The 24,850-nt window shown below is 37.9% G+C and overlaps 1 protein-coding gene across 24 annotated transcripts in view; it reads left to right on the top strand.

Moving 5' to 3' along the window:
- Positions 1-24,850, top strand: part of DTNB (dystrobrevin beta) — a 224,464-nt gene that overhangs the window by 49,641 nt on the left and 149,973 nt on the right. For all 24 annotated transcript variants that reach the window (XR_011139936.1, XR_011139935.1, XM_068936647.1 and 21 more), the window contains one exon: positions 14,104-14,270. Coding sequence is in view for 22 of the 24 variants with exons in the window: in XM_068936647.1 (XP_068792748.1) it covers positions 14,104-14,270 (167 nt within the window). In the remaining 2 variants the exon portion in view is untranslated. The remainder of the gene's footprint in view (positions 1-14,103; positions 14,271-24,850) is intronic.

The raw sequence follows: 24,850 nt of genomic DNA, 5'->3' as shown, positions 1-24,850 counted from the left end.
TAGCCACAGCTTTGAAAATAGGGCAGTCTTTCACTAGCTAAGTTTTCAGGATTTATAGTCCATGCTCTGTTCCGTGCCATTCATGCCTATGACATTGTTAAGTATTGCTGTGATTTTAATATGCTCTTTTTTGTATGTTTTATTGTATTTTCTTGATCCTCTTGTACAGATTAAGTTCACAACCAGATATGTTTTGCATGTACAATACTCAACAAGACTAGAGTTCTGATGCTCAGTGGGCCCTTTGTTCTATATTGCCACTTATGATGGCCAGTTTCCCTGTTGCTCTATACAAACATTTACTAGCAATTGTGGGTCTTGTTGGAAAAAGTTTGTGTGGGTTTTTTTTTTGTTTTTTGTTTTTTTAAGAATGGGGGGAATCATTTCATAGAGAAAGATCTTATGGGAAAATTTAACGAAAGAGGTGAGGAGGTTGATTTAGTCACAATATTAGGTGGACTACAGTACTGCCATCTCTTCTCTCTCTCACTACAGAGCAGGCTGTACTAGCTGTACTAATAAAAGGGCAGCAGCTGTTTTTTTTTTGCTTTCTTCCTCTTTATCCACTCATCCTTATAAACTCATACTTCCAGAAAACTATACGTGGTAGAATAAATAAGGTAAGGAAAAAGGCAGTAGAAGGATAATGTGAGTTGTATGTCACCATAGAATTGCAAGGCAAGGATAAAATGTTTAAACACGATGTTTCGGCACAAGTGAAATGGTGGAGAGCTCTGGAGATAAGCCAATGCCTGAAAGGACCCAGAGGGAATTACTAGATATCCAGAATAATATCATCCTTAAGATTAGCGTGTGCATTCCTTTATTCTCTGATGGCTTCTGTTGCCCTCGTAGTGGAATATGGCTGCTCTATAATCTGCAGACCCCAAACCCAGTATCTTCACTGGGAGCTGTTGCACTTATACAACATCTGAAGCTTTCTGCCAAGCAGCAAGAGATTCTCCTCTGCTCATCCATTCTGTCAACCAGTCCCTGGACTTAACATCTCCAAGGGTGTTCTCCGAAGAAATCTATTATACATAGGTTTAGCATTAGTGGGATAGATAATTGTTTACTTATGTTTTGTGAAAATCAGCGTAGGCTTTTGAAAACTTTTTGAATACTATATCTGTATCAGAAATTCTCTCCTGTTTTTTCTAATTCTGACCAGTCATCCGAGCTATCCATGGAACTACCCTGGTCCAGGACTGGCATGGCAACTACTTCAGCATTAGTTGATAAAGGAATTGATATCTCCATATATGGATCTTGGAGCTGAAATCTGAAGCATTAGCTTTCCAGACAAATATATTGGAGTTGTCTTATGAGGTGTTCCACACTTATTAATATGGCCCAACTTTCAGACATTGATTTGGACAGTTACTGAATTTGCTACTCAGAGTTTTTGAGTTTTAAGCCACAGCCAGCATCTTTTTTTCTAGCAGTGTGCAATTTTTTAGTGACAGATCTCACATCCCACTGTAGAATAATATCTCCAGCAGTCAGTGTGGAAAGCAACTCTATGTCCACCCAGATAGTGGGGCCTTGTTTACAGGGTGAAGGTCTCTCTAGTTGATGAATCCCTGTTATGTTGCAGTCTGATACTAGTTACCAGTTTCTAGAACTAGAGCAGTATGAAGCATTACCACATTTACTGGAGGAAATTGTAACAGCAGACTTTTCCAATTCTCATCAGTAATATGAGTTTACTCTGGGGAAAGACTGAAAAAAGAAAGATTCACACTCACAACAGTGCTGGAAAAGACACTGTTTTAGCATAGATCTCTTTCCAGTCCTCTTTAGAGGAAAAAAAATGGTGGACAGATTATTTTCTGTTCAGTTTCATCTAAAGGTCTCCACTTTTTAGGACATATTTGCCCCCTGTTTTCTGAACTAGCCAAAGTCTAGAGTGTGACATTGTGTGATACTGTGGCACTTCTGCTCCCAGAGCCATGATCATAACCAAAAAAAAAAAATGGTGCTCGCTATGTCCATGGGAGGATAAATCAACAAAATGAACCATTGCTCATAGATAATTGAGAGTTGTTTCTAGTTTTCCCTACTCTGGAGAAAGGAAAGGGGGTGAAGTCCTTTCATCTCACACCAAAAGGTTTAAAGGATAACTTGGAAGCTGGGTGTTGCTAGAAATAAGATTAGGTTACGTGGATTATGAAGTTTCAATCCTCTTTTGGACTGCAGCTATGTAATTACTAAACAATACCAGAAAGGTACCATACACTTTCTGAGATGCCACAGATCGCATTAATAGAAGCTAGCATATTAGTTTAGACTAGCAGCAACGCTAGTTCCACGGGAAAGTTATCTTTTGAAGCAAGATGATCCATTTAATTCAGATGCCAATGAGAAAATCTTTTCAGTAGGTCTTTAATGGTTTGTATACTTCAGTTGGTACCTGAGAGGATTCATTTTGGAGCCACAGACAAGAATGAATGGTTTTCTCAGGGCCAAATCTACAGCTCCCTAAAAGATGAAGTCTATCGGTTTTTTAAATTTTTTTATTTCCTTTTAGTGGATATTTTATGTTCCTTGAGTGTTCAAGTGTGCACTGTTATCTTGTTGAATGCCAGCAAACTTTGTAGGTGACTAGAATGTGCTTCTTTCTCCTACTCTGCTGGTGCCAGGTTTTCATTGATGGAAGTGAAATAGAGGCATACTCTCTTATCCTTTTTGTACTCTGTACGAAAATGTGCTGTAGATTTAAGAGCCCTTGTTAAACTTTATAGTTTCACCATGCCTTTGGATGAGAAATGTCTTGTTCTCCCATTAATTTAAAGTCTTGTCAAAGTCAAGCCAGATTGAAGAAATACGTTATCTGTTAGTGCTATTGTAGTTTGGCCCTCCCTCCCTTTTGTGCAGGCATTAATAATTTCGTGACCCGTTGACCAGGGGTCTAGACAGGTTTCATGTACTTCCTTGAGACTTATTCTGTTTTGTTTTTAGCCCCGGTGAGAGGGTAGCTGCTCTTCATAAAGCAAGTAGTTTCTTTACATCAGATATGGAACTAGGGGAGGGATTTATTTTGCCGACGGTGTCTATCATAAGTATTTATACTCAAGCTAATTTCCCGCTGTCTATGAAGACCTCGTCAATACTAATGGAGTGTAGAGAGTGTAGTTCTTCCATCTTAATATGGACAACTACATTAGCCAAGTAAATTGGTAAGGGAGCATGCTTCTATGCATGTCATAAGTCATGATCCAAGAATGAAAATCCAGAAAATGACAGGAATCCAGTGGATATCTTATTGATCTGTGCAAATGTACCGTCTTAGACAAATCATCAGAGCTCAGTCAATATTTCATTAAATACACCTTATCAATAAGAGCAACAACTAACTAGTTCTCACTGAAAAGGTGCCTTCAGTTTATTGAAGAGAGATCATTTAACATCAGAAAACTCAAGGCTTGTGGCTGTATATTTATACTCCTGCCTGCCTCTCCTCTATATCAAAGCTGAGTTCTGTGTGTCATTATTGCTCTGTAACTCAGGAAAAGAAACTGAAGCAGTTGGATTTATACATTCTTGATAATGAATGTTATGTGATGATTTTGCCACATTCCATGATGAGCAAACTGAAGGTTTGATAGCCTAGGAGAAAGGAGCACTACGTTCCAACTAGTGTGAATTCTGAGGCAAATCCTGAAGGACAGCTCTTGATAAATCACTTCTCTGCTCAAGGTAAAGTCAACTCTAATGTTATACAATTATTTTACTACAGGTGTTTTGCCACAGGTGCTGAATTGCTTCTTCAGAAGATACTTGCAAGGCTGTAGTCAGATATTGTTACATTTATAAAATGGTTCTCCCAGCGCAGTATATGTGAGAATTTGAGGGCTTAAAAACAAATTTTGCATGTCTCTCTCCTCATGAACCTCATTGAGTTCAACAAAGGGAAGTGCAGAGTCCTGCACCTAGTGGGGAATAACCCCATGCCCCAGTACAGGCTGGGGGCTGACCTGTGGGAGAGCAGCTCTGCAGAGAAGGACCTGGGGGTCCTGGTGGACAACAAGTTGAACGTGAGCCAGCAATGTACTGTGGCAGCAACAAAGGCCATCAGCATCCTGGGCTGCGTTGGGCAGAGCGTTGCCGGCACATCTATAGAGGTGATCTTTTCCCTCTATTCAGGCCTGCTGAGGCCACATCTGGAGTGCTGTGTCCAGTTCCAGGCTCTCTAGTGCAAGAGAGAGCTTACTGGAGACACTTACTGGAACAAGTCCAATGAATGGCTATGAATATGATGAAGAGACTGGAGCACCTGTCATATAAGCAGAGGCTGAGAGAGCTGGGACTCTTCAGCCTGGAGAAGAGAAGGCTCAGGGGGATCTTATCACTGTGTATAAATACATGATGGGAGGCAGTAAAGAAGACCTAGCCAGCCTCTTTTCAGTGGTAGCTAGTGAACAGAGAAGCACAGAGAGCACAAACTGCAATATAAGAAATCCCATTTAAACATAAGAGAGCACTTTTTTAATTCTGAGAGTCTTCAAGCACTGGAGCAGGTTGCCCAGAGAGGCTGCGTCGTCTCCATTCTTGGAGATAACTCAAAACCTGACTGGACAGGGTCCTGGGCAACCTACTGTAGGTGACCCTGCTTTGAGCAGGGGTGCAGCACTAGAAGATCTCCAGAGGTTCCTTCCAACCTCAACTATTCTGTGATTCTAGATGTAATGACAATGAGAATCCTATTAAGTTGTTCCATTAAGTTCTTCATCTAGGAAATAGCCTTTTCCTCTCCCACCACAATCTGTAAATAATGTTTCTCGGATAAAACAGGCTCAGTCCATGAAGACTCATCCTTTAAGTTTCTTTGCTACTACTATCTTGGACATGTTTCCTTTTATCTGTTCAGTGTTTTTGTTCTGGATTCAGTTTTTGATTTCCACTACAAGGTAGTTTTCTCTGGATTGCACCTTGTCAGAGTGTAGTGCTTTCATTTCCGAACTTTTCCTTCCAACCAGATGTTTGTCTCCTTCGCAGTTTGTAAATATTCACATTAATCACTGGGGCAATCACTTCCGAGTTACTTCAGAGGCGCTGAAACACCTCAGTTGACACCCTTAAAAAAAATCCTGCAATTTCCTTGATTGTCTTTTCAAGTCTGATATAGGCAAAAGGCAATTAAGCTTGGACTGAGCTTGTTTTATTGGAGAAATAACATTTCCAGGTAAGAGGAAAACGTATCTTCCCTCTCAAGGCATCAAATAAAATTCTATAGATTGCTGGTACTGTTCTAAACAAAAAAGTCAGCTCATCGTTTTGGAGAGGCATCATCTCAATTTGCATGCTAACGTGCAGTATAATGACAGTATACTTTTGTGCAAGCATACTAATCCGTTTCGTTATGCTTTTGTAGAAATAGGATCCTTTGTAAATCAAAGTGGAAGAAGGCTTCAGGCAATGTTCTTTTTCCTCTTCCATTTGTAACAAGGGAAAAAAGTATAGAAAAGAATATTTAAGAAAAAATTATTTTTTCCTTTTAAATTTGCCTTTCCTGTTATCATAAGTTTATATTAACATTCTAAGAAATGCTTTGCTAGGCTGTAAGTTCTCTAGGGTAGGGACTGCACCTTACTCTGCCTGTAGTAACTCAGAAAAACAAATGTGTGGTAGGGGAGCGCAGCTCCTGTTTAGGAATTCCCAGTTAAAGAATGTTCCATAACGTTTTTTTAACCTCACCAGGTAGTTCTTCAATCAGATATTGTAATAAGTTTTGGCTGCCTCCAGTGAAAAATAAATCTTTAGCTTTCCCAGAAACTCAAAATAATTTCAACAAGTTCTGAATGGGATTGAGACTTGTTGCCTTTCCTAAAATGACACGATATTTATTTAGCAGCTGTTAAGCAGACTTAGCTGGGGTAAATTGTGTAGTCTTACTTTTCACAAGGAAAGGCAGAGCCTGGCAGTGCAATGTATTTTCAGCTTCTTTTGAAAAAAGAAAAAAGGGAAAAAAAAAAAAAACCCTCCAAACTCCAGTAATTATGCCGCTTTTCTCTCTTGGCTTTTTATCCTCTGTTGAAGAGGAAGGTGATTTCCTAAGAAAACATGCCAGACACGCTGATATTTTGACAGTGGCGTTGAAGTGTATGAGTCATCTTGAAACTTGACTTGCAACAACATCCTTCTCCTTAGGGGAGGGTGAGCGGAGGTTGACCGAGGTCACACTCGGATATTGCAGAACTCAGACACCTCTCTTACTGGTCTGTGTCTTTCCTTCCTTCCTCACATGCAAATGAGCAGGTTAGTCGATGAACAATATTTTCAGTGTCTGGGGGAGTTGCATTTCCATTTCTCTGCTTTTCTTAAAGCACAGCAGAAGCTTCCTTTCCAGAAGTGGAACTGCCTTATCTCTTACTTTTTTTTTTTCCTGTGTTTTCCCATGTTTCTATGAATTCTAGCTTCCATTAAGAAATGCGATATAAGCTTACGGTCTTCCCACTCAACCTCAGAGGTATAACAACAGTGGGAAGGGAGTTCCAGTAACAGAATCTCATGCTTTCAGTTTAGTCTCTCCTTTGACACTTTGAATATATCGCTGTCACCCATGGAGAAACTAATCTCCCTGTTTCTTTATTGTGATTATGAGACAGAATGTTTTTGTGATTACTAGGAAGCCAGAATTATTTCAATTTTCACTTTAGAGGATCTGGACATTTTCACGGAGGTCTGCATGGCCCTTACTTTGTCACTAGGTAAACAAAAGGCTTAATAGGAAAAACGTACCCTTAGCATCTTCTGTACCAATGACAAGTAATTTCCTGTGCTGCTTGAGTTGTAAATTGTCATTAAGGAAGAGTATTCTGACTGTGAAGGCTGTTCCTCTGCAGACGAGTTCTAAACTGTTCAGATTCTCCAGATGACTACTTTAAAGAAGGGAGACGGAAGATATTAACGTTACTTTAGACTGCATTATTATTAAGAAAATTGATGCTTCTCTAAAAGGCACAATGTCCCTCATGCATACTAGGAGCAACAAACCTTTGGAAGCTCATTTCGAAAATAAGCTTTGGCATGGATATTTCAGTCCATACTGTCCTGGCATGTTAATTCATGACTCATGGTAACTCAGGTAGCATTAAGCAATAATTCTAGGCAGCGTTTTTGCAGAATACAGGAAGATGTTAAGCTACTCATCAGCAGAATCTTTGTACAATTTAGGCCAGGTCTTGTGATATGCTGGTGAGATTTTTTCTAGAGCTGGGTTAGAACTATCATCTGACTGGGTATTTTGGAGTGTGACTCACAGGTGGTTTTCTGTGAGTTTTTAAGCCCATCGTCTCTTTTCTGGATAAAAATTCAGTAATGCTTTTCAGGCTTTTCTATTTTGCCAGTCCCTAATTGTTCCTATGGAACGTAGATTACTTTGAAAGGTTCCCTTACATAGGCTGCCATATAGCATATGCAGAATTGCTTCTGTTCATAATTATCTGCTGGACCATCTGATCCACGGGGTCCGTAGGTCACAGGTTGAAAAGCACTGTTCTGCAACAGTGAGTAAAACAGAATGTGTTTAGTCCCAGAGATCAGGTTTTATTTAGAGGTTTGGCAAAGCTTGACGTTTTTATCGTTGCTCTCATAATTCACATTCAGACTTCAGTTTCTGACGTTTTTCCCAACTAGTTTTTGCTAGAATTTAAGACTCTTGATCAGGGGGTAGGGGGCGGAACAAAACCTTACAGTGCCTTTTCCTCTTTTCACCTTCGTCTACTCTCTCATCCTTACAGCAGGGGGGGAAAGGGGCGTTATGTTTTTGTGTGTACCTAGTTAATTGTCAGCAAGTATCTTGGGAAGATGCTTTGCATTCTTTTTTTTAATAACTTTTATGCATCCAATATATCCTGGGAATTCTTCATTCCAGATTGTAGCTGCCAGGAAATCTGTTTTTAATGCTCGCTATGGGACTATCCAGTTACAGCAGCAGAATGCAGAAACAAAGGGTATTTGGGTGTATTCTCAACTGTTAACTTAGACCAAGGAGGTCAGGTTCCTTCCTTAGTCAATAGAAAGATAGAAATTCTTGCTCTAAGTTGTCACCTAAGCAGGTTTCTCTCTATCCATTGATTTAGGCTAAGGATGCTAATTTCCTGGAAAAGTTCTCTTGCTAGTGGTTTGAACAGTTTCCATGGAAAAATCTAAAAATCAGAGTTGAAACCTGGAACATGGCATGTACTTTATATACCAGACATGTTTTACATGGCAAAATTATGGCAATGTCTTGTAGCATGTCTTGTTTACAGATGTAGCTATTAGTATCTCATGTAGTTGAAAAAGATGAAGATAGATGTTTAAATAAAGCTTTGTATTTATAGTCATGGCAAGTTCTTCAAAGCATTTCTCTTCCAATGTTAATGGTATCTTAGCTAGAGTTTCAAACAATTGTTTTTTCCAGGTCTTCCACAAAAGATTTTTGTACCAAAATATTGAATAGCCTCTTCTTATCTAATGCTCAAATTTTTTTTATTCCATCTTCATCCTGCTTTACCTTTCTGTTTTTATTATGTCCTCTTTGATTTCTTTTCTTGTGTTTTACAGCTGTCATCTTTTCATTTTCCTTTAACCTCTAGTTTTTCTTTTTTACTATCATTTGGAATTCTTCCTACACAATTTAATAAAGGCTCTGTTCTTTGCCCCTATTTATTTCTGAATCCATTTGTTTTGGATAACCTTGTTCCAATGGCATCACTCTGTCATATGTAAGTAGACAGCTTTGATATGCTTCTGAGTTCCAGGCCACAGTCCTGTCATTCAGTCCTGCATCTCACTTACATGTCTCAGATATCTTTAAAGTTATGATAATTTTAAACCACGTAGCCAAAATATGGGTTCATAATTTTCCTCTAAAACTTTTTCACTATTTCACTTTAATAATCATTTACATTTACCGTCATATTTTGGAAGCCCTAATCATACACCACCACCATTCACCCCCCTTCCCCCTAATCAAAGCCATTGTTCAGACAGAATAAAAAAACTGGTTTTAGCATCAGCAGTCAAAGTGTTAGATAAGATGAATACACAGAGCCAAGGCAGTATGTGGAGATCTCAAGAAAAGGAGGAAGATCGGTTTGGGTTTGTAGTTTAAAAATTGATGGTGGAGTAAAGATAACTAAATTTGGATGAAAAGGAGTAGCTAGGGATTTTGGCTGGAGTGGCTCTGGAAATGTGAGAGTCAGAGTGTTTTAGGGGGTTGAAATGAGAGGAGAGGGACATCAGACAATAAGAGTACATAGTGCATTCAGTAAGCTTGGCAATGAAAGGAAGCTGGAGTTAGAGAAGAACTTGCATGTCTTTAAGGTCTGAGAACTTAAATCTTGCTTACATTTTTTAGGTGAGAGAGCTAGGGAGACAGCTCTTTCTCTACAGTAAAAAGGGGGGGGGAAATAGAATGTGTATGAGGAGTCTCAGGTAAATCACAAGATGGCCTAAGATGATCTTTGAATATATTAGAGAGATTTGTGGAGAAGAGTAAATAAGAAACATCTTTGTGGTAGAAGAGAAGGAGAGAGGTCACATCACGTTCTTCCAGTTTACATTTGGGAGAATTTAGCATGCCCTGATCAGAGAAGAAATGGGAATAAAAGGAGAGGACATTTGAATACTGATGGCAAAAATAATGTTAAGGTTGCAGCTGAGAGTTAAGATTAGCTACAGGAGAAGAATTTTGGAGGATGGCAAAATTGGCAGGAGAAGAGGACGCAGCTGTGGTCGGTGAGGTTAGTTTTGTGACAGTATTTCTTTCAGAGATTCTCTGAAATGTAGGAGTCTGAGTAGAGTTAGTAATATTGGAGTGGGTCAGCTGGGATGGGAAATAGCTGGATGTGTCCTGCAGTGGAAGACAGAACATTTGGGGAGAGAAGTGAAATATGATGACAGTCACCATCTGTATCAGTTAAAGAAAAAAAGAGAAAACAAAAGTTTACTGACTGCAGATATGTGAACCAGGAGTCTTTTAAGAGGAAAAAGCTGGATAAGAGAATTGGGTTCATGGTCCAATCTCTCTAGCTGTTACCCTTCCAGTACTTTAAATAAAGAACTGGTCTGCGGGGGGCAGGAGTGAAGGGAGGAGGGAGCAGGTTGTCTCTCTCAAGAGAGACCCAGTGGGAAGTTTGGATCTGGAGTACTGGCAACTAGAAAAGGGAATGACTGAGGACTTGGAAGGAGTGAGAAGAGGAGAGAACACTCCCATATATGTCAGGGAGCACTGGGTAAAGACAGCTTTGTAAGAGAAGATTTCCCCAAAAAAAAAAAAAAAAGTTCAGAAAAATGAAACATGAACAGTTTACGAGTAGAGCAGGTATCTTGAAGGCAGGAAAGGAACAGCAGGAAAGAGGCTAACTCTTGCAGTCCAAAGGCAGAAGGATCATGGTGGATCAAGTGTGACTTGGATATGTCAATGATGTGACAAATATTATGAATTGATTGCTTCATGACAACTTCAGTCCACTTGGATTTATGCAGGTAGGAGTAGGAAGGTGATCTGAAGAGAAGAGGAAGAAACACCACCACCATATTTTGCAGCACCATATTTTATAGTATTTAGAGATGAACAAAAAAGGAAAAGAGAATAATACCTGCATTTGATCATGCCATATGACCTACCAGCAACCTAGGAAGGAGAAGACAGCAGGCTCATACTAGGAAGAAGCATGCAGTTCCACTTCATTTATTTATATGCTATCCATGGCTAAGCCTTGTCGCTTTTATGAAAAAATAAAAAAAAAGTACACTTCTTTGTTTCTGTCCTGATAGCCGGTTATCTTGCCCGTGATCTAATAATCTCCGATGTTGACTGTTCCAATGTTCTCCTTACCAGTCGTTTTTAGAGCATGCTTTTTGTAGTGCCTTCGGTATGCAGTCTCCATTATTTTGCTTTATCTTTTTATTTCATCAGAATGTTGTTATTGCTTTCCTTAAATCAAGCATATCAGTTCCAAGTTTTTTATTCTTTGGCTCCAGACTCTGTAGGACATGCTCCCCATTTCATCACTAATAATCTCTTCTAAATTCATAGAATTAGAGAAGTCAGACAGACATTTTTGGAAAGGTGGGGAAGATGAGACAGGATCAAGTGTAGCATATCACTAATGCTCTGACTCGGCAGGAGACAGGACCCCTGCCCACTGGCAGAAAGGTTATTGTTGGGGGGGTGGAAGGAGCACAAATAAAGCTTTCACTTCAATCATCCTTCTTTCTAAAGGCAAACTCAAATGTATGTGAATATTCTTGAAAGATTTGCTTAGCTGCTTCTTTAAAATCTTCAATCAAAAAGTTTGAAAACTTCCTTGGACAGGAAGTCGGGGTGGGATCAGTGTTAAAATATTCATAGGGTGAGAAAATTTTTCCTAATATTCTAGCATGAATTTTTTCTTATTGCAGCTTAAACCTCTAGGTGCCTGTTTTTTGCCCACTCGCTCTGGAGAATGTATTGTTATTTTTGTAAGTACCTCTTACATGTTTGATGATGCTTTCTCATGGTCTACTTCCAGCTAAGCTGCCTCCATTCCTTCCATATATCTTTTTAGATCTTGTTCAGACATTCTTATTGCTTTCTCCTATATGCTTTGTTAACCCGTATGTTCCTTGAGTGTTATGCCCCAAATTGGATGTTTTAGCCCATCATTCAGTATTTTTACGAAAATATTGACAAGTACAGGACCTGGAATAAAGCCCTTTGGAGGCCTGCTCATTAGATCTTTCTATTTTGACAATTAACCGCTCTCTAATCTTTTTCCTATCAGATATGCATCCATTTCCAGAGTCCTTTCATCTAACGTGCGTTTCCCTCACAAGAGGGAAAACCAGTCATGAGAATATGATGGGGGCCATTTTTATAAGAATTACTGAAATAAAATGAAAAACTTAACACATTTAATACCTCTTTCCTATCTTCAAGGTCAGTTATACTGTCATGGAAAGACATTAGGTTGACTTGATCAATGTTGGCCATGGCTAATTTCTGTTTTCCGGGTGCTTACAGTAATTTGCTATATATATATTTGTTCCAGTATGTTTTCTGCAAGTTAAAATAAAATGAGAACTCGGTAGTTGCAAATCTTGACTTCCACCTCCTTTTAAGGGCCATGATTACAATTTTTGTAGTGTCCTCTTTAAATCCCTTGCTAGTTTTCTCTTATTCTTTTCTTCTGATTTTGTGTATTTGCATATTTCATTTAAACTTCAGTAATAATTTTACTCAGTTTTCACTTCTGTGTGCTTGCTTTTGAATTTTAGGTTATTGAGGAGCTCATGATTTTAGCCAAGTTGGTCTTTTACTACATTCTCCTCTTTTCTCTGCCCGGAGATTGATTGTGCTTGGGGTTTTTTTTGTTTTTTTTTTTTTGTGTAATTTCTTTAAGGAATTGGCAGTTCTCCTAAGTCATTTTTCTTACTGAGCCGTTTCTCCTTGTAACTTACCTACTAATTCTGATGAGCTTATTGAAATCTGCTGTACTGAAGCCCTGTTGGAGTCATCTCTCCTCCATTTCCTAAAATTCACAAACTGTTGCCAAGTTGACTCAACGTCACCTTTCATCTTCCCTTTCAACTAGTTCTTTTATACTGTTCGAACAAGTCTTGAAGTCTTACTTTTCATTGCTTTCTCCACCTTTTGGATCAAAAACTTGTCACAGTTCTGCTATAATCCATTCCCAGTGGCCATTTTGTATCGTTGAAATCTTCTATCATGGCCAGGTCCTTTGCTTTATATGGTGTTGCTATGTGCTTGGATAAAGCATCATCCACCTGATCTTCTTGGATTAATTATACGTAGCATACCTGAGCAGGCTAATGCTCAACCTGTCTTCTCTGTAGTTGTTACCCTAGTGTTTTCAACAGTTTTTTCCCTACATTCTGACCCTCAGGGCACATACATCCACTCTTGAGGTAGCAGACACTTCTACGCTGCTTAACAGGTCAAACCTTCCTATTGAAACTATATGTTCTACATTAGCTTTATTATCCTGTGAAGCGTTGCACCAAGTCTCTGCTACAATGGCTAAATCGTAACGTTTATCATCAAAATTTAAGACTCTTCCCAATTATTTCTCTTACATCTTTCGATAGTTTAAAACAGACATCTCTAAGAATTTCAGCTAACTGGCCAGCAATCTGCTCCTTTTCCTGTGATCTTCTCCAAAGCACAGTGATTTATGTCTATTTGCAATTACCTATGCTCTTGTCCAGTGGTGATGTGAAACTATCTGCTGCTGTAATTCACTTTCACCTTCATCTTTCTGTTCCATTTCCTGTGCCTCATCTTTTCATATGTATTCCACGTACTAAGTTATCTCCTTTTCTTCATTCTCACATTCCTCTTTTGTCTATCCTGAAGACCTATCTCTTCAAAGAATGACAGGGAAAAAAATAAAGAAACTGAAATGGAGCAAGTCTATGATCTTTTATTCATGGGTCGAAGAGCAGAGAAGAAGCTATCTTTAGTTAGCCTGCTTGTGGCCTGCATGTCATATCTACTTTTTTTTATTTTTATTTTTTTTAGGTCTTTGAGATGTTAAGAATTAGAGTTTTGTTAGGGATTTCTTTGTTTTAAGCTATAGAGGTACAAGAGACGGAGCATACCTTACACAGTGAGGAGCAAGGGAGATTCCTCAATGAGAGAGCATTCAGAGCAGAAGCCCAGTTTTCATATTCTGAATTTACCTTTTGTGTGAACAGCTCTCTCAGCTGACTGTAGGAGGGAAATGACCTCCTTAGGCTGAAGTTAACCTTGGTGAATACACCCTTTCTGCTTCCCCTGTCCACTCGTATGTGTTCTCTGTGCTGTTGAACTAGCATGGAGACTTCTGGGTCTGACTGTATCTGAAGAGGGAGAAGTCTGAAAAAGAAATATTGAAATTGTCAGATGGAACTGATATGTTATCATCAACTTAGATTTATGGTTAATCTCACCAAAATGACCTATTCTGGGCTCAGAATCCATGATCTGCCCAGAATAATACGTTGATTTAGTGATTAAGAATGGGGGGGTTTTTTTGGAAGCTGTAGTTAAATTTGATGGTTGAGGTATTCTTAAGGTTCGCTTATTACTTTTTTTTTTTTTTTTCCCCCTCCTTCCCCATCTCCACCAAGTCTTCCATCCCGTGGAATGTTCATATTGCCGGTGCGAGAGCATGATGGGTTTCCGGTACCGATGCCAGCAGTGCCACAACTACCAGCTCTGTCAAAACTGTTTTTGGCGTGGCCATGCAAATGGCCCTCATAGCAACCAACATCAGATGAAGGAGCATTCCTCTTGGGTAACTCACATTTGTTTGTCATGATGAAACAACCGTCTGTGTACTAATTTGTTCTGAAAGATAAAGATGTTTTTATAATAAACTCAGAACTTGTAAAGATTTTCAAATAGTGAAAGTATATAAATAGGTCAATTGTATTTTTTATTTAATTTAAATAACATTCATTTCTTGATGGTTTTCATTGTATTCAGTGCTGTATAAAGCGCACAAGGCAACACAGTTCTTTTTCAAGGCCTTAAACCATGTATTTTCCTCCCATCTTCACCACAGTCCTGCTTTTGTTACATCTTCTTCTCATCTCACTTAGCAAGATATAAAGCTTGCATATCCTTTCCTCCTCAGACGGCTAAATCAATTAGCTGGAATGCTATGCTAACAAAGATCTTTATCCAAGCGGCATTAAACATGGCATTTCTTTAAAAGAAAAACCTGGTATTGTTGTCCTGACAATTGTAAATATGTGCATTGAAAACACAGAGCCTTCACTAAAGAATCTTAACTAAATTATGGGAAATAATATTCAGGTAGATGACTATATGATAACAATATCTCAAGAAACAGACAATTATAGGTTTGAAAACCTATTTTATAGCAAAAGGTTTACACCCAATCTTCTACATATTTAAAGAGAAATTCGAAAGTTGATTGGGTTACAAGTAGTAATTATCTCCATGAGGAACAATTTTTATAGTATGACTCTTTAATTTAGAAAACGGGGGCTTAATACAGTCCAGTGGTTGAAAGTAGTAGATAGGAAAATCTAGAGTGAATTATTGTTCCTTTTTTTTGGCCGTGTAGGTAATAAACTTCTGGAACTTTCGATCTAAATTACTAGTATATTATCACTCCCTGAAGTACATAAATCCAGTCTGGATTTTTTTTATACAAAGGCATATCTAAATAGTAGTTCTAACTTGTAATGTAGATATTTCTTCCTGAAATATTTCCTCTAACCTCTGTTTGCAGCAAGTCAAGTTAGATGGATTGTCCCCATTCTGGTATTAAAATCTACAAAACTGTCATCCCTTTTGTTTCCTGTACTAGCTTTTGTGGTATTTCATTCTGAATAGGCCCTTCAGAAAATGTTGATTTCAAGATATGATATGAATTGGAGGTGTGGGAAATAATGTAAATGAAAAAGGAGAATATTCAGGCAATGTCTGTTCTGGTAAATTAATGCACAGGTTGTTGCAGGCTCTTGGTAGTTCTAAGTTTTGTAGTTTAGATCATCTCTAGCATGGCTTTTGCCTGGGCCAGTTAGCACTCTCCTAAACAGTTCTGAAGGTAAGATTTAGGAGTTAACTCAGGCGAGGAACCATGCCTACTAGACAATCTAGATGCAGCCACCTCGCTTTGGAGATGAAGAGTTCAGTACTATAGATGTGGTCAGACTGTACCACCAGCTTCAGGGCCCGATACTGGCTTTGGAACTGTTTACCTCGGTAGTCCTCATATACCAGAACATGAGGGAATTGCAGATACAGAAGCAACACAAAAGCAAGGATATAAGCAGAAGTAGAAGATAGTGGAGAGCAGAAGTTTTGAGAATAGGGAAGAGAAGGTGGTGAGGAACAGAAGGAAGTAAAGTGTGAGAAGAAAAGTAACGTTAGTTGGGACCACTGTTGAAAGAGACTAGATTTTCGTAAGTAATGAAGACATTGATAGAATGCCTTCAAGTTTATACAAGATATTGGGAGCATAGTGGAAATTAATTAGTTCATGACATATTTCAGGAGTGACAGTGGTGTTTTTTGCTGATATTTGTTACTCTTCACATATTCTGGAACATTGATCTATGATTCCTCTTTCCAAGTACTTTTTCTTCCTAAGACCTTACTGTGGCCACCTCTACACCTGAAACATTCAGAGAAGTCTCAGGTTGTGGATTAATCTATGTCTGTCATAACCTTGAAACCATTTTCCTGATGGCTATTACATCAGCAAGGAGTGCAGGCAAAATTAATTTTATGAAAGGTCCTACATACATGCTTACTCAACAGTAATATATTTTCTTTACTGAAGGCCCAAAGACTCCTGCTAACCAGATGACAGACCTGCAGAGATTAGCTGATTCCCTGATACGGTATAAAATGAATCTTTTGCTCTTGTTTTCAATCCAGAAAGATCTAGTTCAGACTCATGCTGTGTAGTGTCAGATCTTTGGAGCTCTGTTGGTCTTCTCAGTTTCAATTTGGTTCATTAATGCCAGTAGCTATAGTACCAAGCTTTACTGATTCCTTTGTATTGTGTTCCACTAAAACAAGATATGCAGCCAAGCTGGCAACATTGGTACCTTTTTGCTCAGCTCCGGCTATATTGATACTGATTCCTGTTGTAAAACAGGCTGCCTTTCTGAGTGGTGGATACGGCTGTTGCTCTAAAACCAGAGTATCCTTCATCAGATGTAATTGCAGTCGTGACAGATTCCAGTTCCATTTTAACTAAGATTACTTTTTGGACGTTTCCCAGGAGACAATTCTTACTTTCTTATTAAACCTAAGAAGTTGAAATCACCTATAGAAATATTTACTTTTCTGCATCTTTATCTTCTCACATGTTCATCTACTTTTTAAGAAAATATTCTGAGCACAAAAAGTACCAAACTGTATTCATACAGTTGTTAACGATAAACTCTTAGCAAAATGCAAATAAAAATAAGCAATTGTGATAATGTGGACATGCTTTTGAAATTATTTGATATTTTTGAAATATTTTGATATTATTAATATATATTAATATATAGCTTTAGATGAGAAAGACTTGACATATAATTTTATCTTTGTTCTTCTAACTTTAGTTTAGAAGACTTTCATGACTTGTATAACATGTCTTTTCTGGTACATATGTACTCTTATTGTCTGGGCAGAATCAACAGTAATTTGCAGCTGCTTGCCCATTGAAATCCACACCAAGACATAGATGACCGCACTTTAAGAAATCAGTGAGATTTATGAGTAGCTGATCATCCAACAAGGGTAGAAGGACGTGTGTTTTGGAGATCTCTTGGAAGAAAATAAAGATTAGGTGTTATTCTCTCCCTGTGTCCAAGCAAAGGTATCATTCCATTTTCGAGATACATAAAGACTTTGATATTAATCATTCAGTTCAAGACCTGCTTTTGAAATGGTTTGGGAATGGTCTGAAATGTTTTCACACTTTAAAACCAAACAGAGCTTTGACAAACCCTTGCCTTCATTACAGATTCTCCAGAGAAGTTTAATCATCGTTACTTTCTCACCGAGCATCATCATCTTTATATGTTGTGTTGATTATGAAAAACATAAGCAAACTTTATCAAAGCCTGTAAATAGGTAGCAGTACAACACAGACCTTTTAGGGAACAAATTTCATCTAGCCTTCAAGTACACCTAAGTAGTTATAATTCCTAATGCCTAAGTATGGTGGAGGTTTTTTTTTTCCCTTCCCATAAGGACACAACTACAAAATTATTATATACTCACTAAGATATCAGGCTATAAGTAAAAGGGCCTTAGAAGGTTCTTTGCTGACAAAGAGCATATTACAAGCCTCCAAAAGTTTTTCTGATATTGCTACTAAAGTGAAAACTACATTGGTAACTATCTGTGCAGCAGCATTGAGCGTAGGGATTACTGAGATAAATCTGTGAAACATGTTTCTAACAACTCATCTATGATTCTTTCCTTAGTCCTTTGAACTGCTTTGCAAAGGCTTCCAAAGTACGTTTTTCCAGGGGGCAGTTCACATAACTTATAAGAAATTTCTCTAATTAATGAAAAATTATCTCTAATTTCAAAACACAATATTGCTTTATGATGATGCTAGTAGCTTATCTCAATAATTGACAAGATCTTTGTAAGCCTTCCTATTTCAAATACCCAGTCTACAGTAAACCTCTATTCCGTATTGCTAATGACTCTGAGAAATCAGCTCCTTGGCGTATTGGACTTGCTGGGGAAAATGCGGTCCCACCCTCATTCCGTTGATAAAAGTGTATGGGGGAAGATTATACTGTTACTAGCTTAGACGTTTTTTCTACAGGACGAAAATGACATGATGATTCATTCTCTGCTCTCATTCAAAGGTCTTAATGAAAGTCGGCCTGGTTTACTTCATTATTAGCAGCTAGTGGTTTCATGATTTTAGGTGAAATCTGTGCTCTCACCTTCAGAGGTGTTTAGTGTCAGTTTAAATTATTGTTTTAAACCTGTTTAATTTTTTTGAAAAATTCTTGTTAATCTACAAGAGCTACTCTTTTAATGATGAGATTTCTAATTCAGAAATTGCACTTCAAAGAAGCAGAAAAGGCTAAAACCAAGAATAAGCATTAATAATGAGTATTTTCTCAAGTTTATTCTACTGAAATTCTCAAGTGTCTGTGATAATTTTTGGATACTCTAAATTGCATACATAGTAAAAAAATACAAATTCAGGTAGAAAAAGGTGCAGAAGTTTTTTTAAAAGAGAGAGTCTGCTGTATGAACAGGTTGGTAGTTATGCCTGTTTGGATAAAACACTTCAAACACTTTCCAAAATTTTTCTTATAGGATTCTAGGATATTTTAATTTTGCTTTTAGTACATAGCCTTAAGCACTGATTTACTAAGCTTATTCATGCTCAACAGAACTGAAAATCAGGTTGTTCAGTTTGAAAGCACGTGGTAGATTAGGTATTGTTTATTTTGTTTCTTTGGTTTTTTTGCGAGTCCACTGTAGTTAAGTAGTCTGTCATCTGTGAATTTCAGATAAAATGTTAAAATGGCCTTGTTCCTCTCCCCTAAGGTACAGGTTTTGATAGCTTATTATCGACTGTAGATGGATTAGAACACCCTTCCTGATATGGATAATGCAATATTTATTATTTATAAACCACCTTAACGTAGTAGCATGAGAGTATGTATCAATAAACCAGAAAAAGGTTTAGTTGTTTCCATAGTAATAAAATCTATGATTTTGGCTGGGAAGTTGTTATACCGGGCACTAATCAAATCTAAAACAAAAGGAGGCGCTTTTATCTTCTGGGTTAATGTCTAGCAATACTGTAAGTAGTTGTTAATAACATTTTTGCTCTCAAATTTACTTCTCTTGTATTTTTGGTTCCTTTACTTTTCCATTTAGACTACCTTAAAGTTATTAAAAATTCATAAATATGTTTTTATTCAGTGCCCCAGAAACAAGTTGAAAAGGAGAACAGCATTAAATAGCGCTTTGCATCCCTGTCACGTTGCTGTGAATGTGCATGCCTCCATCACCACGGGGGCTTGTATTTCCAAATGGCATGAATCTCTTCTTTTATAGTTCATCTTCTTCCAGCAGAGGGCACGCTACCCTTGTGCACAAATAAATAAAAGGCCTGGACACATTTCGGTAATGACTTACCTGCTGAAAGCTGGAGGCTAATATGTGTGCTTTTACTTGCTTCTTGCAATCCTGTTTCCTTAGAGGTTTTGTACTCGCTTCACTTACCGCGTTGGCTTTTTCTTGCTCAATCCACTTAGCTGCTTAGCAGAATTATTCTGCTAGGATAAGAGGGAAAGGTGTCTGTCTTGAGTTGGAAAATCTTTTGCTTACTTCCCCATTTTCAGACGAAAGGTTAAGTATGCTCGCTTGTTTTGTGTTTGCATCCTGTGTAATTTACAGTTATGATATTGTTGACAATATCAGTAAAATGAAGCTTATATTGTAAATAAATCAAATTTTCAAGTAAGCGTTCTTGCCGAACAAGTTTCAAATTCAGCTTTTATCGCCTACGGGTTTGAGCCCATTTTAGTGGTAGTTTACTAGACCCTTTTGAAAGAGCCAGATGTGGTTTATAAATAGACAGCATACAGGTAAAGAGAAGAAGACAGAAAGGCAGCTTATAGCCATGTAGTTTTTAGTTTCCAGCTTTTTAGTTCCATACTGGATTTTTTTTTTTAATGGACATGGTCTTTGATAGGAAAGCAGGTGAACAGAGATGGTATCTATAAACCATTGTGAAATGAAAAGGATTTGGCAAACCCGGTAGAGATAAAATGGGTTTTCAAATACGTGAAACATTGCCGTTGAGTTTTCCTGATAACTTTCTCATGCCTTTTACATATTTAAATTCTTTTTTTCTTGGAGGGGTACCTATCGATAACATTAGTTTTCCCAGAAGAAACTGCTCAGTCCATTTGCATTTGATGTACATACCTCAAACATGTTTGTTTATCTAGATCTAGGCAACTAAGGCTTGTCCAAATGCAGACTCGAGTCGGTTTTGTCTAAACTTGGTTAAAAACGTACGTGCTCTGTGCTTGCCATGTTTTTGTGGGAGGTCCCTTCCTGGTAAATTCCCAATGTCCCAGGACACTGAGCTGAATCGCTGACATCAGGGCGCAGCTGCAGAGCACTGTTTCCAGCTGTGACCACAGTGTGCATGCATGGCTGGTCCGGTAGAGCTGGAGTTGCTCAGTGCAGCTACTTGCTGACATCTGCCTTCTGGACCTCTGGGAAAAATTAGTTGAGTAGTTGTTCTTAGTACTTAAAATGACTTTTATATATAGGGTAGTTGCCGGCTTTTGCAGGCATCACTACATTGGTTATATTTTGCTTGTGTTAAAATTCTTTCCTTGTAACTAAGTTGGATAGAAGCATGATTGTTGTTTTAATGAAAATTTAGGATCCAGGACAGACATCGACTGATGGGTCAGTGAGACATTTACTGAAATAAGCAAACCTGGAGTGTTTGGTTTGTGTTTGGTTCTAACGGAGGATAAGTGTCATAAGGAGAGTTACTCAATGGTTAATGGGAAAAGGTATTTTGACTTTACCTCGTGGCTATAAACCTGGAATGTCAAACCAACTGAGGAGCGTACAGTACAGAGCAAGTCCCTTTTGGCCTTTTATCTTACAAAAGAGAACAAACATTCCAGCCTCTGAGAAGTATTTATTTTACTTTTTTTGAGCTCTCCCCGAAACCTGGAGAAGCCAGGTATACTTGCTGGTAGGCAGACAGTATTTTGGGTCATAAAAACTGTGTTTGATTACTGCTATTTATAAACTTAGGTAGTACTACTTAGGAATGCAGTTTTGCAGCTTACCCCTGCGGTAGCTGCAGAAAACATGCGTACTAGCTAACACTACCCTTAGAGAAAGAAGTTTTTTTATAATGTTCACCTAATCTGGTGACACATTGACTTCTGGCTCAGTTGAAAAATTTATTAAAATGTATGGTCTAGAAAGTTGTGATCGAAATGGTGTTATAGAAACAATTCTGGAACTGATGACTGATTCACATATAATTCAGAAATTTCACCTCTGACAGTGAATGTCATAGGTGTTTCAGAGGACAGGAAACCATAAAACATAAATCTTAAATAACCGTCTCAAAAAGAAGGGGACATTTGTTGGGCTAGTTAGTGATTATATGCTGAATTTTTAACTATTTGTATCTATTTTTAACTATTTATATCTGCTTAATCCATTCTTTAACCTTTATGGTAACTGGTCGCAGCCTTTTCTCATGCATGATGAAAAAGGAAGTAGAATGTTTTTCTTTTAAATGCTTATCAACAGACTTGGGAAACAATAAGTATCCTCAACTGATAGGTCTAGAAATGCAAAAGACTGAGGGAATTTCCTGAAGAAGGAATTTCAGAAAGTCTAGAAAATTTAATAAGATTTATATTGTGCTGGAAAGTAGGAATTCTGCAAGAAGTGCTGCTGTTGTTGCTTGCAGGCAAAACTGCAAAGTAGCAATGGGATATTGGTGGAACCAAACTGATGAATGTCTCGTATGAACCTTTTGGAATAATGCAGGGAATAAACCTGTCATAAATGCCTTGGCAACTAGATGATCAGTAAAAGGGGAAGGAAAATTGCATTACTAGATGACTTAACAGTTTCAAGGGCAATCAAAAATATGAATACCTGGGTTCAGGAAGGTTGCTGAGGTGACTCACCTACGGAAACATTCTGTCCAGATAAAGAGCACCTACATTTCTGTATGTCTGACTTTTTTGATCATCAACCACTCTTACCGTCAGACTGATATAATAGCCACGGCGGTGCAGATCCCAGCGAGTCTTGTGTCATGCCTATTTAGAAAGTAAAGCAATATGGATTGTCCTGTTTGCAATTCCCAGGAGCATATGTAGATGAAGCTGAATGTAGAAAGCTGTTAGCTAGTTAGAATTCTGTAGCAGAAGGAAATGTTAAGTGGTTGGAAATGTTTGAAACTAAGACTACTCCAGACCTTTTTCCCATCTAAACCCGAAGATGAATTAAGACTGGACTCCAGGATGTGTGAAATATTTTCAAGATTTGAACTTCTTTATTTTTATAACTATTTATTTGGAGTTTGTACTTATTAATACTAGTGCTTTTGCAGTAGTACAGCCAGATTCCAAACTGACTGAGATCCTATTGTGACAAGAAGTTACAGAAACTTAATATAGTTAGCTACTTACAAGTACCGATTAAAGTCCAGAAGGACAAGATATGAGCAAATAGGGAACAAGAAGACAGTCGAAATATATCATCCATACCCCTAGCCATTGTCTGTTTTTAATTATTATTAGTAAAAAAACAAAAAAATAAAAGTCTGTCTCTGGAAGAGACTTAAACCAAGGGTAATGGTGGTGCCAGTGACTGGGGGCATAGGGTGGGTGGTGTTATTTGGGGAAGTTTCCAGTGCTGGTCGCAGTAATGCGGAAAGGGATCGTATTATTTAGGGGGAAGCAGGAGTTCATTGAAATCTTCAATGATGGGCAAGGGGGTTATGTCGTTCCTGGGTTTTCATTCATGGTGTTAGCGAAGGGTGGGTGGATTATGTTATTCCAGGTTTTCTGTTTGTTTTCTGCTTTATCCAAGGGGGAGGGTATCCCATACTTGGAGACAGCAGAACGCAATGATGCTAACAAAAGACATCAAATGGACAGGAGGTGAAGATTAGTAACAGTGATGAAAGAGAAGTGTTTTTAGATATTTCTAAGGTTGGACTCCTCTAATTGAAAGAAAACAATACTTATTTCTTGGGGAAACTAGATATCCATAATAGATATGCTTGGCTGTGAAATAGCATACTCATTCAGCATGCTGTGCTCTTGTCACTCTCAGCTGCACTGAGAAGCATTATCAAAAAGTTGGGATCAATGGAAATTACCTTTTCTCTGTAATTTTCTGAAAGTGAAGCTGCTATCGTGGCCCAGTTGCACGGAATTCTAGACAACATTGCATTTGTTTGACAAAATAAATCATGGGGTGGCACAATAGGATATGCTGTTTGATACCACAGTGGAAAAACACCTTAAAAATAATCTAACAATACTGCAAAGAGGAGGTCACAGAAAAGGCACTCTAAGAATAGATGGTCTGTGCAGAAACTAAACAATGAACAGGGTAAAGGGTAAAGTAAGCAATACACTAAGAGGAGAAGAAATGGAGAACAAATTTAGAGAGAAATTCATGTGGAAATTTTCAACACGAAGAATTAATATAGGAAAATTGGAATTGTAATTTTGATGTCACCCCATTTGTGTGATAAATTAATATTGCATAATTTGCATTTTACTCTGGTCTTAGTGGGAAATAACATAAAGATTAAATTATGTTTTTTCATTTGCTTTCAAAATAATTAAAGGCTGGTAATCATCTGTACAATGTCTCATAAGTGAGAGTGCCATGCACTTCAGCACTATTTGCAAAGATCATCTTTCTGCGAGTTTTTAACACATTGGAGAAAAGACCAAAAAAACCCATCAGCTTACTATCAGTAGGTCTTTTTAGCACGTACTGTTATTGAATTAGTAACCTCAGGTGCTTCTGAACACTCTGTTTTATGAAGCTCTCTATAGGAGACTTTTACCTGAAGCAATTAATTATCTTGACATCCTTCTTATCAAAGCCCTTCTTGGTGAGAAGATATAAGCATTTGTGTACACTTCACAAGGTTTTTGCAGTAGTGCTTTGATAGGACTAAGCCTTTCTATCTGCCAAAGCCCAAGATATGTTTTGGGAAGGTCAAATTATCCATTTTACCTGGTGTCTGACAGCTTGCTCTCTGTAATCTTCAGAGTGCATTCTGGTATTTCACAGGTTGGATCCATGAGCAGATGAGTAAAATTTCCAGAATCTGAATCAAGTTACAATATATTGGATAACTGTTCTAATTTTAGAAACAATATGCTCTTAATATGGTAGCCAGCCCAGAAGATGAGTTGTAAAGGCAGTGTTAGATGTCACTAGGTGCACGTGACTGGAATTGCACTGTAGCTACCAAGGGGGAAAAGTGCTTGCCTATCGAATCTTCATTGATCTGAAGAATATTATCATAAGTATCCTTTTCTTTTCAAGATAGTGTCTTCATCATGAATCCCAAGATGCACCCTTTATTCATGCTTTTTAGAGTCCTCAGTTAGCATTGGCTTTGAATTGTAAGGTGTAATTTATAAACTTCCAAGGAGGATAATAAATCTTCCATGAGCTATCCTAATGTATCCTCACTAGCACCCAGCTCATCTTTCTTTCCTAATTTGAACATAATTTTTTTATTGTTTTCCAACTGATATTAATATTTTACTTTATTTACGTGAAATGCAGCCCAGTCTATTAAAACCAGGAGAATTAACAGAGAGAACA

Source organism: Struthio camelus, chromosome 3, assembly GCF_040807025.1.
Source record: "Struthio camelus isolate bStrCam1 chromosome 3, bStrCam1.hap1, whole genome shotgun sequence".
NCBI lineage: Eukaryota > Metazoa > Chordata > Aves > Struthioniformes > Struthionidae > Struthio > Struthio camelus.
This window is presented reverse-complemented; position numbering and strand designations above follow the sequence as displayed.